Source organism: Diabrotica virgifera, chromosome 9, assembly GCF_917563875.1.
Source record: "Diabrotica virgifera virgifera chromosome 9, PGI_DIABVI_V3a".
NCBI lineage: Eukaryota > Metazoa > Arthropoda > Insecta > Coleoptera > Chrysomelidae > Diabrotica > Diabrotica virgifera.
Genome location: NC_065451.1, coordinates 208437223 through 208456365, shown reverse-complemented (window position 1 = coordinate 208456365; position 19143 = coordinate 208437223). Strand labels below are relative to the sequence as shown.

Sequence of the window (19143 nt, the reverse complement as noted above, 5' to 3'; positions counted from 1 at the left end):
TTTTTCATGCACTTCTATTTTTGACCATTGTCTTTATTTTTCAATAATTTTTTCTATTTCTTCTTGTTCTTCCCCTTCTCCTTTTTCTTCTACTTCTCAATTCTAACATTCTCTTCTGTTTAATGTACTCAGTCATAGGTTTCTGCTTTATCACTTGTCTGATATCTTCATTTCTTACCCTGTCCCATTTTGTTTTCCCGCACATTTTTCTCACATTTAGATTGGGTTTCTTCCAAAATCTCCATGTTTTTTCTGAATTGTCCAGTTTCCAAAAGATGTATTCCTCAGACATCTTTTGATTCTTCCAAGCTTCTTTGCAACTTATCCACAGTCATTCCGTATCCTTTCTCTCTAGATACTTATCATTTCTGGCACAATTTCGTCCTCCCCACATACTTTGCCAGTTTTGATTCTATTTATGGCTTCGTCCATTTCCTCTCCTGTTATTTCCGGTAAACTTTCTACTACTTCGTCTTCCTCTAAGTATTTTTTGGCGGTTCACCCCCAAATATTTCTGTATAATATTCTTTACAAGTTTCTAATATTTGTATTTTCTCCGTTTTTATTTGAATGTTTTCGTTTATTGCCCTTATTTCTTTTCTTTGGTTGCCTTTTAACTTCTTTACGTGAGTCCAAAATTGTCTGTTATTTATTTTACATCCGTCGTCCAACCTCTAAATTTTTCCTAGCTTACTTATTTGCCAATTTGATTGGTTTTTTTGCTGTTTCTCTTTAAAATATATTCCTTCTTATCGCTTTCTTTGAGTGTTTGGTAATATTTCTTCGAGTTCTAACAGTTTTCTTTTCCTTTATTAATGTTTTGATTTCTTCCCTCCACTATTCTATGCTCTTAAAATGTTTGTTAAATTTTCTTATTCCGCATATTATTCTATTGAATAGTTTCCACTTTTATTCGAGATTTATTCTTTGGATTTCTTCACTCTTTAATTTTCTGAACTTTTCGTTTGTTCCGTGTTGGTATTTTTGTTGTATTTCTCTCTTCTTTAGTTTATATATTGCTATTTTTCTGTACTCAATTTTATCTTCTTTTCTTCCTTATCTTACTATAAATTCTGTTACGACTAGTCTGCTTAAAAAACATTAATTAAAAGTCTATTAAATCTGTTATAGGATTCTTTCTTATTCATGAATTTATTGTTCATTGCATAGTATAGTTCATGGATTTTTTAATTTTATTATTAGAATCTGTTTCCTCTTTTCCGTTGTCTTCTAATTCTACATGCTTGTTCTATATCCTTTTTCTAATTTTATCGTTTTCGTTTATCTTTTCTTCTTCGACATTTTCTCCCATAATTGTATCTTTTGATTTATTTATTTAATTGTCATTCCATATTTTTTTAGTACTTCACTCTATATTTCTATATTTCTTTATAGTTGTTTCTCTTTTTCGGCTAATATGACGACATCGTCAGCTAATGCTCCTTCTAATGCGTCTATCTACTTTTCTTAAATTTTTATAACCCATATCCTTTTTTTTACTTTTACGTTGCATTCTTTATGGCGTTGGACTTAATCCTCCTCCTTGTCTCAGAACTTGTTTGTAGTAAATGGTTTTGATATTATTTTTTAACTGATGTCATAATTTATATTGCTATTGTAAAAGTTCTTAATTACCCTAATCATTTTGTTATTAATACCTCTCTTCTCTAATATTTTCCATAATTTTGGCTTTGGTACCTAGTCGAAAGCCATTTCAAGGTCTATATATGCACCAGATACATTTTTTTTCCGTGGCTGATGTGTTTCTGTTATATGTTTGATGGTAAATGTATGATCATGGGTGATTCTGTTTTTTCTGAATCCGTTTTGTGATTCCTCACAAAACTGTCAATTTTCCAGGTTATTCTTTTGTTCAATATTTTTTCGTAAATTTTCATGGCAGTACCTAAGAGTGTTATTCCTCTGTAGTTGTTGCAATCCGTTCTATCGCCCTTTTCCTAAATCGATAGTATCTGAGCCTTCTGCCAGTCAATTGGTATCTCTTCTTTCTCCATATGGCATTACATATCATTAGTAAAAACTCTGTTGAATTTCGTCCCATTTTTTTTTCATCATTTCACTTGTTATTCTGGCACCCACTGGTGCTTTCTCGATTTTCATATCTGCAATAGCTTCTTGCATTAATATTATTTCTTCTTTCTGGTCCAGTCCTGGATATAGGTGTCCCCTTGTGTTTTTCATATTGGCTTATCTTGAGCTAGCTGGTGCCATTTTTTTCTAGCCTTTTTATTAATGTTGTTAATCTATCTTTTTTGCGATCATCCTATGCTTCGTTTATGTGTTCTTTGTCTCCATTGTATTATTCTCTTTGGCTAATTCTCTTCGCTTACTCTTATCCATTTCCGTTTAGATTTTGCGATAGCTTCGATAACATCTTTCCCTTTATTTCTTTTTCTTAGATCTTCGTCTCTCATATGATCTCTTAAGCTTACATTTAATCATAAGTCACTCAATAGTTCTTTGAGGTATTCTAACTCTTTTGATTCGTTACTAAGTGTCATGGTTTGTTAGTAAGTTTGTTAGTTAAAGTCAAAAACCTTTCGTTTTATATTAACTGGGATTTTTGAATCTTCTATAATAAAGCTTAGTTTACCTACTGCTGTCCAAGTTATTATTATTCTTCTGGTTATTTCTGCATGATTTTTTTGCCTTGTTGTTACAGCAATAAGCTTAATAAATTTAAAAATATTACAGTATTTTAAATCTGTTATAGGAAAAAAATTGAAGTGTCCTTTTTGCGAGAGATTGTACGGCTACGAGACAAACTTGAGGGCACACATCCGACAAAGACATCAAGGCATACGGGTACCGTGTCCGTTCTGCTCGCGGACATTCACGCGTAACAACACTGTGAGAAGGCATATAGCAAGAGAACACAAAACCGAGCTGAGTTTAAAGGCTTACCAGCAGAATCAACAGCAGGCGGCACAGCAGCAACAGCAGGTTCATAACCACAATCCATAAGTTTGGTTTAGTAATATGACAACTGCTTGAGATCTGATGTTAAATATTATTTGGAGAGAAAGATTTTTAGGGTCGTTGTCACCTGCGAGCAACTGCTGCTATTGATATCTAACAGATAAGTACTTTGTATAGAATATTAAAGGAATTTCAGGGTAACCGATACTTTTAAGGATGTTTAAAGGTGTTTATATTATAATAATGCAAAGGTTTTAGATACTTTGTTTCAACGAGATAACAAAGCAACACAAGCTCGACCTACATCTGGGTACCTTCAATCACGAAAGTACACGTTCAGCTCATAGATTTACCTTTTCTGAGTAATAACTACAAAAAACTCATGTTTTCTTTTTTACAATTTTTTTACCGTTAACCAATGATTATGCAATCAATGGACTCTAAAAACTAAGATAGATGTATCAAATTCTATTAATCAGTAAAATAGAAATCCGAAAGTCCATATACGTCATTTGTAAATAAGAAAGTTACATGTATCAAATGCTGTTGATCAGTAAAAGAAAACTCCGAAAGTTCATTTACGTCCATTTTTGGATATATTTAGCTTTCGACCCACTTTTTAGAGTCATCTTTTAGAGTTAACAGATGATTATGCGAATAATGTGATCTAAAAAGTAAGATACATGTATCAAATGGTGATAAATCGGTGAAATAAAACTTCGAATGTCCGCATCCGTCATTTTTGAGTATGTCTAGCTTTCGACTAATTTTTTAGAGTCATCTTCAGAACCTGATCTTCGTTTGGAGCCTCTACGTACCAAGAAATTTTTGACTAATCAATCTAATTTGTCGATTAGTACGTTTAAATCAGAGGAAAGCTATTGTATCGAATTACTTCTTCAATTCAAGTCTTTTTAAGTTAGCTATAACATAATCCATTTATTTGGTTTTAGATCTAGACTTTCCTTTGACTGTATCAGTCTTTTGGGGTCTTGTATCTGCAGTAATATTCTACTACGAAAGTAGCTTTACTTTAATGATATCATTGGTTAAGTCTAGTGAACCAGGCCAAAAATAGAATAGTACCTGTTTGAGTAATAAATTTCTTTGTCTAATAATTGAATGGTGGGCTACAACAATGTTGTAAGCGACAGAATCGAGATTATGCAGGAGATGAAAAAAACACATTGACAAGCCATTTATGAACATACGGATACCAACATTGCGGTACGAAAAACTCAGGGAAGGCAAGATATTTTTAGCCAGATTGAAAGATGCTCGCATTGGTCTTTGAATATACAATAATATTGCATTAAAACCTCACTTTGACCCAATATGTCGCTTACAACATTGTTGTAGCCCACCATTCAATTATAAATCACTATCATTTTTATTTGATGTCTTTCTGTATAATTTTCAATTTAGAATCATTTAGGGTAGTGTACAAAAATCTTTGTGCAAAGAAAACTGTTCTGTTTTTTTGCCAACTCAAACAGGTATATCAATGATATTTGAAAAATTCATATTTTCGAAATTTCTTTCATATGTTTGAGTCGGCCAAAAAAATCAGAAGACGATACATATGAATGCATATAATATGTTTACATATAGAAGGACCCATCACACAAATTTAATTCAATTTTTGGTCTCATTCAGTAAAATAGTCCAGCAATATTACCAAATAAAAGCTAATTTCGTAATAAGAGATCAGTTGTCGTAGTAATAAGACCAAAGGGCCATTATTACTTCTGTTAACAACACATTTAAATAATTACACAAACAAAAAAAATAAATTTTTAATATTGTATGATATCGTGCAAAACGAAATAGATGAAGATTTTCAAAGAAGAATCGTTTAGTGGTTCCCTTAAACCAAAATAGATGCCAAACATTTGTTGGCTGCATCCCTTAGATAAAAAAACTGTCTCTGGTAATTATTAATGAAGATTTAAAAAATATTGATACATTTTGAAGATTTAAAAGATGCTGATACATTTCAAAATTTAGAATATGTTTTATCACATCTAAACAATTAGTAAGTCTCTATTTTTTGTTTTATTAAGTTGGTAGTCTGAAATTCCTCCAATATCCATACACTATGAATAAATTCACTAAACTTATAAGAAACGGTAAAATCACGAAAAAGTCAAACTTGAAAAAAGGTGTAACCCGAAACTATTTAAGAAATATGTCCATTTTGTTATTTCCTTCTCACAGTGTACATAATATGTTAACGACCGTTTCAAGATTTTTTTATTTTGTTATTTTTTATTGTAGATTTTTTGTTGTACTTATTATATATCATTTAAAATGGTTATGTTTCCCAGTGGACGAGATCGTTCATTTTGTAAATAGTCCAAGGAAATAAGGGTTTTGTCGGGACACTTGACAAGCCAAGTTGCACATGGCTTTTTTGGGTACTATATACCTACTACCATGATTTAAAAAAGAATAGCTAGTCAACGCAATGAATACATTTATTTGATTCTAATTGAGACAGTCACCAAATTTCTGCCAGGGTCGCAGTGTCACTCGTAACTACGCTAAATCAAAAAAGCCTAGACATAGAGTTGGATACGACCCTATTCATAACACACCAACTCGCATACATATTAAGAAAAATAGATATATGCAAGAATATAATTTAGAAATTGACTTAATGATGTCATGCTACTATACATTATACATATAATAGCATGATACCCTGGCAGAAATTGTGGTTACATCTGGTGACTGCCTCAATTAGAATCAAACAAATTTATTCATTGCGTTGACCAACTATTCTTTTCTAAATAATGGTATAAGGTGTATAGTACACAAAAACGCCATTTGAAACCTAGCTGATTCTGTGTCCCGAACATGGTATATTTTTGCCTTATTTCCCTGGAGTAAAACTAATGTTAAACCAATTTTGCAGGAACTGCAAAGAAGCCCTTCGTGGCTAAAAACTGTCTACCTCAATCTGTAACTTCTCTGCCTCAGATTTTTATCTTTAGTATTTGCTAGTCATTAGTGCAAAACAATAAAAATAGAGTTAAGTTTTTTATGAAATCAGGCGAAAGGACAATTTTTTGGGTGTGAATATTTATTCCTTATTGTATATTTTGAACTTTTTAGACACATTTACAATAGTGAAACTAGCTCAGGATTTTTAAGTATTCAGTTGTAACGGCTCTTACACCATAGCCAATATCTCTACGTTATTAGAAGCTGCAAATGTTGCAAAACAACATAAAAAATTGATAAAAACTACCAAAAAACTGATTGAGTATTTGCAAGTTGTGCTTTGCAAGTAAATGTCTTGTTTTTCAGGTCGTTAGTAAATAATTTAGAGTCGCGATTAACTCAACGGCAATCTAATAAATAAATCAAGGCTCATTTTTGGCCCAAGGGCTATTAAAATATCAATTTAAAGCCCAGTTTGACTTGAGGATCCCTTAAAAATTAAGCAAGTGACCCATTTGGCTTATGGGTCTTTAAAAATATCAATTTAAGGCAGTATTTGATTGAAGACCTCTTAAAAATTAAGCAAATATTTATCAGTTATTAAAAAAATCAATTTAGTTCACGTTTGACTTATGGGTCGGTTAAAAATAGAGTAAAAGTCAAGTTTGTTTTAGAAAATATGACTCTTGACTTAGGGATCCATAAAAAATAAATTTTAATGTCGCGTTTGACTTGAGGGTCCCTTAAAGGTCGCAGCATATTATCATGCACGTAGCGTTTCCAGCACGTAGCGTAGTCTCCGAAAAACCTGATTTTACTGAAAGTAGTGAAAGTAGCAAGTGACCTATTTGGCTTATGGGTTGTTAAAAATATCAATTTAAGGCCGTATTTGGCTTACGGGTCTCTTAAAAACTAAACAAGTGTCCCTTTTGGCTTATGAGTTAATGAAAAATCAATTTAAGCTCGTGTTTGACGTGCGGGTCGCTTAAAAATAAAGTAAAAGTCGAGTTTGGTTTATGGGCTGTTAGAAAATAATATGACCTTTGACTGGGGGGTCCATAAAAAGGTCGCATTTGACTTAAGGGTCGCTTTAAAGTTCAGAAAAAGTCCCATTTGGTTCACGGGTCATTAAAAAAATCAGTTTACCTCGCGTTTTAATTTAAAAGCCACTAAAACATGAAGTAAGAACTCAATGTGGCTTCCAGACCAAATAGAAAATTAATTAGCAAGTTTCGTTTGCCTTGCAAAACGTTAAAAAATCAATTTTAGTCGCCATTTGCTTGAGGGCAATTGAATCAAAGCTTATTGGTTCACGGGCTATTAAAAATATCAATTTAAGGTCACCTTTGACTTGCGGGTTCCTTAAAAATAGAGTACTGTTGGGTATGGTTTACGGACCATTAGAAAATTTGACCTTTGACTTACGCGTCGATAGAAAATCAACTTAAGGTCGCATTTGACTTGCGGGCCGCTTAAAAATCAAGTAAACGTCACGGGCAACTGACACATAGCTGAAAAATCAATCGCCTTTGTACTTGCAGTTTGCGTACAAATCAAATAAATGTAGCTTTAAGCTTGGGAGCCATTACAAAATCAAGTAAATCAAATTAAAATCAATTAAATGTCATATGTGGCTTGTATGGCACCTCAAAATCAAACATGAAGAATAGAGTAAGAGCGTTCTTAGTTAGCGTTATTTAAAGAGATATTGGTAATGTTGTTTAAGCCGTTACTCTTTAGCTCAAATAGTTTTCCATTTCTATTATTTACATTGTTTACGTTGAAGGAATTTGTTAGAACTTGTCAAGTATTTCAAACCGTTTTTGTTGAAGGTGTAAACGTGATATACTTTCATAGCAAATACTAAGTTCTTAAAAATGCCGTCAACAGATCAGGTCAGCCGAAGTCGATATTAAGTATATAGTACATACTAGTCATTATTACAAGAAAATAGATTCAAATATATGATAATAGTAATAATAAACTACCTCATAATGCAGTATTTTATACTACATAATATACAAAATACGGGTTTTCTTATATATACCAATATACCTATGTATACATATCGTACAATTGCGACAAAAGGGACGCAATTCAAAAAAATAATTTTATTGGGGTATACTCTGTGGTGTCCCGAAAAGCACCTAAGTACTTAACCTCAGGTCTACAAAAGAAAACGAAAATTTTAGAAAAGTCACACGGGGCCAAATCTGGAGAATATGATGGACGGGGCAAGAGTCCGTAGCCCAATTTAACCAATTTGGCCATGACGAATTTTAAATCATTCAAGAGACTATTAATTCAAATACCATTGATTTTTGAGTTGTAGCTGCTTTGGTCGCAAGAGTACGATATATAAGTTACACATCTACCTCATATTAAACATGACACTAATTTATTTTTTATAGATAAGAAATTGTTCACTAAATATGTTCGTAATAGTTACATAACATGTTGTCTCATCTTTAATAATAGTTAAGAGAAATAGTACAAATCATAATTCTCAGGTAATAAAGGTTATTTATTTCAATAGAGTGCATATATTTTTTACTACATATGTTGCTTCCGAACAGTCAGAAAAAGGCATACAAACTAATCTATTTAAAAAATTTGCTCTTCGAGTATTTGGTGAATCTAGCTGGCCGCGTGAATTGCACTGAATCAGGCAAACGATATATAGTTGAATCATACCCGTAAATTTTTTTAATTTGCTCCGCGATTTTGTTGAGAATATCCTGCAGCGCAATTTTGTTGATTGTTACTCGCAGTATCCAAACAGTCTTTCCGTTGAATCCGGTACCAGACTTGTTTCCTAAGCTTCACGATGGTGGTGAATCTGATCCATAACTTTGTTGAATCGGACAGGCGTGAATATTGAATCCGTTTTTGTTGAATCTGACACGCGATAGTGCTGAATCCGAGAGGCGATGTGGTTGAATCAGCTCCACAACGGTACTGTATCCTCAGTTGAATCTAAGTTGATTTTTAAGTGTGAGTCCCTATGCTGAAAATCGTGCCCCTCCCCCATATACCTTTTTTTTAATTTTAAATTCAAAATATATTTGTTAAGAACAGTAAATTTTTGAAGAGAGTTACGTTTGTTTTTATATTGAATTAATGCTTGATCATAAGAAAAATATTGGTGGTCACAATCAAATACAAAAAAAATCATTAAAATTCAGATTCGTATTAAAAAGTTGTTATAACAATACAATAATCGTTGGGAGGTAAAGTTCGTAGGCTACCATATAAAAAATGGTTTTTTTAATAAAATTTGATTTCATTATTCAATCTAGTTACCTTTGAGGGCGATACAACGATTATAGTGGTCATATAACTGTTCAATACCATTTTTATACTACAATTTGTCTTTAGCCTCAAAATATGCCTCAGTTTCGGCGATTACCTCTTCATTGGTGCTAAATTTCTTTCCAGCGAGCATTCTCTTAAGGTCAGCGATCATGTGGTAGTCACTGGGAGCCATATCTGGTGAATACGGTGGCTGCGGAAGCAATTCGAACCCCAATTCATGAAACTTTGCTATCGTTTTGATTGATTTGTAACACGGTGCGTTGTCTTGATGAACTAGCATTTTTTCTTCTTCAAATGGGGCCGTTTTTTTGTCATTTCGGCCTTAATAATCGCTGTTAATGGTTTTTCGCTTTTCAAGAAAGACGATAAATATTATACCATACGGATTCCAAAAAACTGATGCCATAACCTTGCCAGCCGACTGTTGCGTATTTCCACGATCTGAAGTCGATTCATCACGTGCAGTCCACTCGACAGACTGGCGATTGGACTCTGGTGAGAAATGACGGAGCCATGTTTCATCCATTGTAACATATCGACGCAAAATTCGGTTTTATTACGATTGAACAGCTTCAAACACTTCTCAGAATCATCAATTCGTTGTTGTTTCGCATACAGAGCTGTCGCATACCCAAATATTCATGCACAATATATCCATCACGTTCCTTTGATATCTTTAGAGTCTCTAACTATATAGAAGAACTCGATTTTATGGGCATCCAGACTTATTTTGTGGACTTTTTTGATGTTTTCGTCGGTAACAGCCTCTTTGGGACGTCCTTTTTGTCCATTTTCTTTAAACTTACACAGGTTGCTTCACTCAAAATGATATATCTCATAAACTAATAGTTAGACAGCTGTCAAATTTATACACGCATCCTTTGAAGGTTAAAATCATGGATTTAATACCAGTAGTGCCATCTATGTGTCAGCCTACGAACTTTTCATCCCACATGTTACAATACCATTCGTAAATACGTCATTATTTTATTGAACAAAACAATATATCTAATTAATTATAATCTTTACATACTTAAATCCGGGAAAAATGTCGGTAGTTCAGATTTCTTTCCCAGATGGCGCTAGGAGTTATCATCCTGGACAAACAGCGTTTTCGCTTGACGTGTCATCTTAGGCTTTTATCAGATTAGATGAGTGTGTTGCAAAAATAGATTAGTTTGTTATGTCATCCACTGCCAAGACAGAATCAGAATGTTCAACTTAACTCAGGGATTTTAAGTTATTTATATCAGAATTTACACCTTTCACTTTGTTAAACCAGTATTTTTGAAACTATATGGTGACCTTTTTGGGAAGACTTATTTTTTATTTTACAGGAATTTCAAGTTTTTCGTTATTATGAATTAAAACAATTGTTTATAATCAATCTATAGAGGGATGCTCAATTATAGATGTATATATTTTGTTGTTTGTTTATTAACGAAGATTACCATATGGTTTCATTACACAGGTACTTTACACATATTTTACAGAACTCATTGTTTAGTTTTAAGGAGTATAAATGTGAACATACTTGATCTTGCAATCCATTCAAGAGTTTATTGTAATTATATTTATTTCATGGGTGATATTTCTTCTTTGCATTGCAAGATCGATAGACTACGAATAATTTATAAATATAGATGATACAATATAACGGGTAATTTTGTTATTTATCTTTAAGATATACAGATATGTATATTCTGAGGCATCAGGGTTCGATGTTTTTGAAAAAATTAGGTTATAAAAAATTTTCTTTTTAATGCTTTTAGGTTAAGTTTCAGCGAACATGGGTACTTTAAATTAAATTGACGAATATTTTCGATTTTTGTGAAATAATGAGACAGGGCTCGACAATGTTTTAGCTGGTACGTGAAAGAACGTAAAACTATTGACACAAAATCCTTTTTCACTTTCGTTCACCATAAATCAAAGACATTGATGCATTTTTCATGAAAATCTTGATGTGGAAATCATAAACTATCAGGATTTGAGTGTTATACCGTATAATTTCAAACATGATCTTAAATTTTCGCTATTATTACTGTATCATCGACATATCTGACTTCGCAAACTTCTCCTTATTCCAGTGAGCTCACAGGTTGAATTAATTGGTTGAAAATTCATGAAAAATGCATTAATTGTCTCGGTAGTTTCTAAATTCTTCTATTTTGGGATAATTTTTACCATTCTTAGGATAAAATTTGTAGGTAAAATGTTCGACTGTCATAAAGTCGACATGTGCTATTAGTGTGACCCTCTTATAAGCCAAAATGTTAAAAGTTTGTGTATTTTGAGTAATAATCCCTTAATTCCTGCCAATATTTAAATAAAATCTATTACCTTCAAAGGTGCAAGCAAAAAAGATCATTTTATGTTATAAACATGAATGAGCATTTCAAAAATGTGTCACAAGATATATTTATTTATAGTTAAACTAGAAAAAACTCAAAATTTTTAATATTATGCAATTTTTGGCATTACGCATTGAAAAATATCATGAAGCAAGATAAATAGTTCTAGAATAATATTCTAGAAAATATACGCAAAATTTAGGTGCAGAAATCTTCATAGCAATATATAATGTTTTGAAAACCATCCTTTAAGTCTCAAAAAATATACATTTGACTTTTATAAGTCAAATGCCCAATCAATATCGTCAATCAGCCATGTAAAAATATTTATTTCTCGTTATTGCCTCTTCTAAGATTCTCTATTCGTAGTAACATTCCTCATATTGTTAATACACAACCAAACTTTTTCCGTTTCATTCTAAACAATACAATTTCTGTGCTAGGAAATCTTTCTTCATTCTGCTAGTTCTTCTTAGCTTTCCCTCCTTACGAAAATTTTTTGAGAGATTTTTTGCTTCCTTGATATCCTTTTTCCCTCCTCATGCTCCTAGATTCCATTATAGGAACTCCTTTTCAGGCTCTCTATTCCCCCATCAACTATTAACCTGTTCCTCCTCCTAATGCTCTCTATCCTGCCCTTATCACACTTGTAGTACTCCTTCTCACGCACTCCATACGCATCTTACCCCTTCCTTACCTATTGGTACCCTTCAGTCTAACCTTCTCCTTTTGTTCGTCCTCCTAGTATTCTCTCCCTTCTCCAATTTTCTTTTCCAACATAAGTAACATTGGAACATAATAAAATCCAAGATCTTCTTTCATGGTCATGGTCCATGTACCCCGTCTTCATCACGGTCTTAGTGTTGATCACTCGTGGTATTCCTTCCCATGTTATCCATGTTCCCAACCTATTCCTCGTTCTTATATTTACTTTCTTCTTTTTTTTTGTGCTTTTTGCATACTATTCCTCCATTACTTCGTTTCCAATATATAGAACCAATACAGAACATAAAATCCAAAACGAGTTTCTTGATGATGTGAAATGTTTTTCTAGATGTTGGGTTTAATGTTTTCTGTTATATATTTCATTCTATTTGTGCTCCTCCTCATGATCTTTGTTTTCAGCCTCTTCCATATTTCTTTATTTCTTTTCATGCTCTTCATATCCCTTTTTAACATACAGAAGATATTCCTGGTACTCCTTTTCACGTTCTCAATTCTGACTCTTGCCCTTCGCAACCTCTTACATTTATTCGTTGACCTTGCATGATTTTTGTCCTCCTAATTCCTTTTTTACTACGTTGACGGACAGTGCGTCAAATGTATAAGCAAGTGTTGTGACACTATATGTATTTTGAAAAGTAGAATAAGGAAAAATCAACGTCTATAGACGTTGTATCACATTACATCAATGGAAATTAGACGTCTATAGACGTTCTGTCCGTCAACGTGTTAATATACAGGAGAAAACGTAGAAGATTTTTTTGACGATGTTATATATTGATGTAATATCAGACGAAAAGGATGGCATATCAAATGTTAAATTAAAAACAGAATCTCTTTTCATATTAAAGTACAAATCGATTTTGCAAAATCCACCCCATCATTATTCAAATGCTCATTTCGTATCCTATATAGTTGTTTGTTGACCAATTTAATGTTAGAATGCTATATTTGACTTCACTATGTATGAAAACCTAAGCACCATGTCGTGTGTATCACCAAAATGTTTCTGAGACCGTTTTTGATGTATGAATTTGGGTCTACCCAGCATGTATAAAAATTCGTGACAAGACATCTCGTAACGCGACAGTTCGTAACTCCACAAATTCGTAACGGCGTCAGTCCGTAACGGCGACAGTTTGTAACAGTGACCATTTGTAATGGTATAATTACATCAAAATTGAATTATTTAATTTTGACGTTAATACATAAATACATTATTAGTAAACTGTTTTTATTTGTTTCATTATTTTTTATAATTGGTTTTACTACTTTAAAGTGATAATTCGAGACACAAATTTTTAAAAATTCTTTAGTTGTCATATTAACAAGAACATAATATGCAAAAGATATGTGTGAAATATATTTAAAAAGAAGTGGTCTTAAAAAAGGTACCATTTTAGTATACGAATGTATGCAAAATGTGTTTTTGTATAAATTCAGTACTACTACATTTGCTAAAAGAATTGTTGTCGCCGTTACTAATTATACCGCTACGAATTGATGGCGTTACGAATTTTTTCCGTCACGATTTGTGGGGTTACGACCTGTCGCTTTACGAGATGTCATGGAACCATAAAAAAACCTAGTTGGTAAAGCAAATGTACATAAAACAATGGTAGAAAAAATCATTTTATGGCTGTGGCTGATGAAAATTAGATTTTTGTATTAACAAAATGATCGGAAACGTCTAAAAAGTGACTGGTCCCTAAATTTAAGCGGTAAGTAAAGAAAATTAGGGAAGGAGTAATGTTTTTCGTTTTGATTTTTCCAATGGAAGTAGATAAATACTCGTAAGTGGGGTTTATCTGCTACTTTACATTGAAGTTAGTCATTTTTTTTTTGAGGACTTAGCTGTAATTAAGCCAATTTTGTAAATGAAGAGTCCTTTTTTAATGTAAATTGTTGTTAATGATAGCAAAGAGTTAGAGATAATGGATTTTTTTGTGAATTATGGCATCTGTAGGTTTGAGTATGCGCGTTAGAGTTTCTTTGAGACACTTTACATTTGGTTTTTATTCGATTTTCGTCTCTCCTCCATTTCCTTGTTTGGTCCTCCTCATTGTGCCCCTCTTTTTGTCTGCCTTTCCACCAATTTCATTTCCTTCTCCTTTACCCAATCCTTTCTGCTCAGCTGCTTCTAATTCGTACCAATCATAAGCAGATTTTGCACAGCAAGGAAATCATCTACATCTTTTAATGTTGATTTTAGTATTACTCTTAAAATAATTCATCATCACGTTGCGTTACAACCCTGGGTGGGTCTTGGCCGACTGTACAACTTTTTTCCAATTTTTTCGGTCTTCCATCAACCTAGGGTCAAATGGAATGTTCACTTTCCGGAGATCTGCTTGGATCTTATCTCTCCATCGCATTCAGGGAGGTCCGAGTGGTCTTTTGTCTGTAGGAATCTCCTCCCATACAAGTCTTACAAGTCTCTCGTTATGAAGTCTGTGCACGTGGACTGCCCATCTTAGCCGTTGTCCAAATTCTTGGACAATATCTGCTTCATTGTAGAGTGCTTTTAATTCGAAATTGGTTTTTATCCTATATGGTTTGTGGTGATTGATATCGTGGTAAGATCCGAAATTTTTCTCAGTATTTTTCGTTCAAAACGTCTGAGCTTTTCTTCGTTTGCTTTGGTCATGGTCCAAGTTTCGCATCTATGTGTTAGTACAGGTCTGACGATGGATTTATAGATTTTGATCTTGGAACTTCTTGTAAGATTTTTTGATTTTATAAGCTTATCCAGTGCGAATAGACAGCGATTTGCCGATTGGATTCCTTCTTTTATTTCTTCAGTAACATCATTGTCAGTTGTGATTACGGCCCCAGATACTTAAAACGTTCTTTCAAAATTGAAGGTGTTGACCGCCACATTTTGTCCTATCCTGCCTCTTTGTGTCGTTCTATTTATACACATATATTTCGTCTTCTCTTCAATAAACATCTGCCCTACTTAACTTGTCGCTCCTTCCACCTTGTTGAAGCCCTCCCTTTTCTAGAAGCTGTCTCAGCGTGAATAGTTGATCTATTTGCCCTAAAACCGGCTTGATATTCTCCTAGGACATTTTCAGCGTAAGGGGTTAGTCTACTAAGAATGAAGTTTGACAGGATTTTATATGCCGCATTTAGGAGTGAAATTCCTCTATAATTCGCGCATTTTTGTGGATGGGCACTATGATGTTTTCCTTCCATCTTGCTGGTATTCTTTCTTCTAACCATATATGCGTTATTAACTGGTGGATTTGGCGACGTACTGCGTCTCCCCCATATTTCAGAAAATCTGCTGGTATCTCGTATGTACCCAGCGCTTAAAATAATTGGTACAATTTTAAAAATTACTTCCACATTATATTTCTACAGTCATGTATGATGTGCAATATACATTAGAGGTAAAGAAAAACGGTTATTCACTTTACTTATTTAATGTATCGACGTTCACTCGTGACTGCTTGAAAAAAATGACATATTCTCCTAACAAAACTCTCCCTAATGATGCCATAGTTCGCACCAACACCCATTATCTCTATTATTTACAATATAAAATGCTTTACCAACAAAACCATCTGTAAATATAGGCGCTCGAATAATGTTGGAAACTAATTATTGCCTGTTATATTCGTGTATGATTCACTAACTGTTGAAAAAGTCAGTACAAATACAAAATCTACCTCATTAAAGTTAAGGTCAAGCGATGTGCTTTACATTAACTAGTACAAAATATTATAATAAACATAGTTTTTGTATCTTGTATAATAAAATATACCTACTAGCTTAATTAGGTGTGTATATGACTCAGGAATTTCAAGTACAAAACAAAAAAACATTCAGGGAATCTCGTTTCATATATGATAAGAGCAAAACAACCGTCGTCGTACGTCACAGATTCAGTGACGTCACGCTGCGCTGTTGCCAAGCCAAAAATAAATCAAATCTAGATTATTTAAATGTAAACACAATGTATGTATTCACAATGTATGTATATACACAATCTCTCATTTTCTAGAATATATTGTTGAAATTCAGAAAAGCGATAGATCAGCGAAGTTTTCAGCACTTTTAATATAAATTATTAATATATAATGCAAATAAAACGACAAACTTGAAAATGCAAATAAAATGAAAAGTCCTATCATATCCACTCTAAGATACAATTATTAATTAATTAAATTCACTTTTTGGGGCCACTTAAGAATGCAGAATTTAGGTTATGTGACTTATTTCTGCTTTGTTATAATAGAAATCCAATTCTCTCTTTGCATTAATTTGTGCTTACAATTTGGAAGCTAATAGAACTTAAATTTATCATTTCTTGTCGTATTTTTACAACTTATAAGACAGCATTTGCGAAATCTCATTTTCTTCGGTTTTACTTATGCAATGTGCTAAAAAATGCACGATATCCCTTCCAAGTACTTGCACACAGCGAATAGCTATATTTTTTGGAGCTTTAGCAATTTTTAAAAAGATATGTTACTTAAACAATATTTTACTATGATTTTCTTGAAGTAATTACTGAATTAAGTCAGTAATATATCAAAATGGTACTGATAAGCACTTATTTGAGAGAAATATATCCCTACTGCTGAATTTTCTGATCAAAAAGTTTATTTGTACTCAATTGTCTCTTCCTTTCTTACACATAAAATCATAAAACCCAGTGTGCAGTTTTATCACATGTACCACGCAATATTTATCCATTTTAACACCATAGGTTTCGCTTTACAATATTTATTATATTTTCCACATATTTTATGTGGCAGTTCTGGTTTTACAACTGTTTTTTCGTAGAATTACTGCCAGAATGAAAATCTGGCAACACGTGGAAATGTGACGTGCGACTGTGTTTGTTTTGCGTTTCCTATATATGGTTGTTACTATATAAATATATTGCAAAATTTACTATGTGCATATATAAGAACAAATGTACTTTTTTCATTGTTTATAAATGTTTGGGTACCTTTCTGAAGACAAAAACAAAAATCATCCGTTTGGTTTTTAGAATTTTTTAGATATTTCTTGAAAGCAAAATTTGGCGTTTTGGAAGTTGAAAACGCAAAACAAAGCACATCGCACATATCTTATGGAGAATGTAATGTCCAAATGCAATAAAATTTACAAACAAGTTCGTCCCGAAATTAATATTATTTCATATCATTGCGCCAACTCAGAATTTTTATTAATAACGGCATACATTGTAAAAGTCCATAGAACTGTCATTCATAAATACTAGTAGTTTAGTCGCTATTGAAAATAGCTAACCCAGCGTGAGCTATGGATTAAACGAACTAGGTATATACTTTGGTACGACTGACCAAATTATATCTACTTTATCATCTATAAGATAAGAGTAAGCCACTGCCTTAATAACCTGCAGAAATATGTATGAAGTGCCGTTTCACAAAATACCTTTTTTCTCTCTAGCTCACCTACATACCTATTTGCTTTTAGCACTCAGAGTTGGTGCAATGATATGAAATGATTATAACTTCGAGACGAATCTATTCATGTAAATTTTATTGGATTTGAGTGACACATTTTTCATAAGATGTGTGCGTTGTCCTTTGTCGATTGTTGTCAAAGAGATATTTAAAATATCCGAAAAACCACAAAGCAGCCAGCTTTAGAACCAGATTTACGTCCTATAGACGTATCTAGTTGATATTTTTGTCTTTGTCTCGGTACCTACTATGACTGTGAGTACACTATTTATGTAACAATTTTGCAATTTACGTGTTTTTAGATTTTTAACGTTACATTGTCACCCTGTTGGAAGATATGAGTATTAAGAATTCATTCACGATATATAATGTAGTGTTGTACAGTACACCAACACGAATTATTCCACTCCTTTGCTGGGAGTATAAAAACTTGTGTAAATAAAGTAATTTAAATGCAAGTAATACATGTATTCATGTTTCTGTTTTACTTATTAATTTTAATAAACAATTTGTCGTTACAACTGTTTTTTATTGGACCTTGAGTCAAGTGATTCTAATATCACTTGGCGAAACAAGTACCTAATCCTTGGAAACAAGTACCTTAAACTAACAAAACATTCAACAAGCGATCATGTTGAAACCCCAGTTTCAGCCACCTCTACAATTAGCTCGAATCAAATAATAGCAACTTTGAACAACTAATTCAAAACATGATGGAACGTATGGAGAAAATATGTGACATCCTGATGACTTCTTTGTAAACTAAATGTTTAAAAGTTTAAAGATTGAACTCTGGCCAACCGCTTGACAAAACATTATTCAAGAATTAAAAAAAATATATTTGCCAACAGAACATTGACGTCATGTTGATTTCTGAGGCACATAATATGACAAATAAAAGTTATAATGGGTTAAGGTTTAAATGATCAAACTTGCTCCACTCAACATCCACAAGGCAAAGCTCATGGCGTGACTGCACTAACGTAGTAAGAAATAGTATTAGACGCCATGAAACAAACAAAACTACAGAATGAAACATACAAGCAACCTCGATATCAATAGAAGACTGCCGTGGACAACTAATCTTATCTGATAAATCTCTAATAAAGGACAATTATTTCACTACCAACTTTAAAACATTTAGACCAAAATTCATGGTCCTTGGCGACTTCAGTTCTAAGAATTATTGAGGGGGATAATCCTTCCAAAATCGAATACAGGCAAAGATAAATGGAAATCCAACACAGTTTATATAGTTGGTTCGTTAAAGACAACTGGCTAGTGATTTTAGTAGGTAATTTTTTTGTTTTTGGAAAATTTTCCCAAAATTGGGAAAATTACTAACTATTTAGTAATTATTTTTTTTGCCAATTTTACTAAATTGGCCAAATTTTTTTACTAAAATCACTAGGAAGTTGTGT

The 19143-nt window shown here is 32.8% G+C and overlaps 1 protein-coding gene across 4 annotated transcripts in view; it reads left to right on the top strand.

Moving 5' to 3' along the window:
* Positions 1 to 18243, top strand: part of LOC114331693 (zinc finger protein chinmo) — a 285780-nt gene extending 267537 nt beyond the window's left edge. For all 4 annotated transcript variants that reach the window (XM_050660928.1, XM_028281309.2, XM_050660927.1 and 1 more), the window contains exon 6: positions 2735 to 18243. In XM_050660928.1, coding sequence (XP_050516885.1) covers positions 2735 to 2985 — 251 coding nt within the window. In that variant the 3' untranslated portion in view covers positions 2986 to 18243. The remainder of the gene's footprint in view (positions 1 to 2734) is intronic.
* The last annotated feature ends 900 nt before the right edge of the window (positions 18244 to 19143 follow it).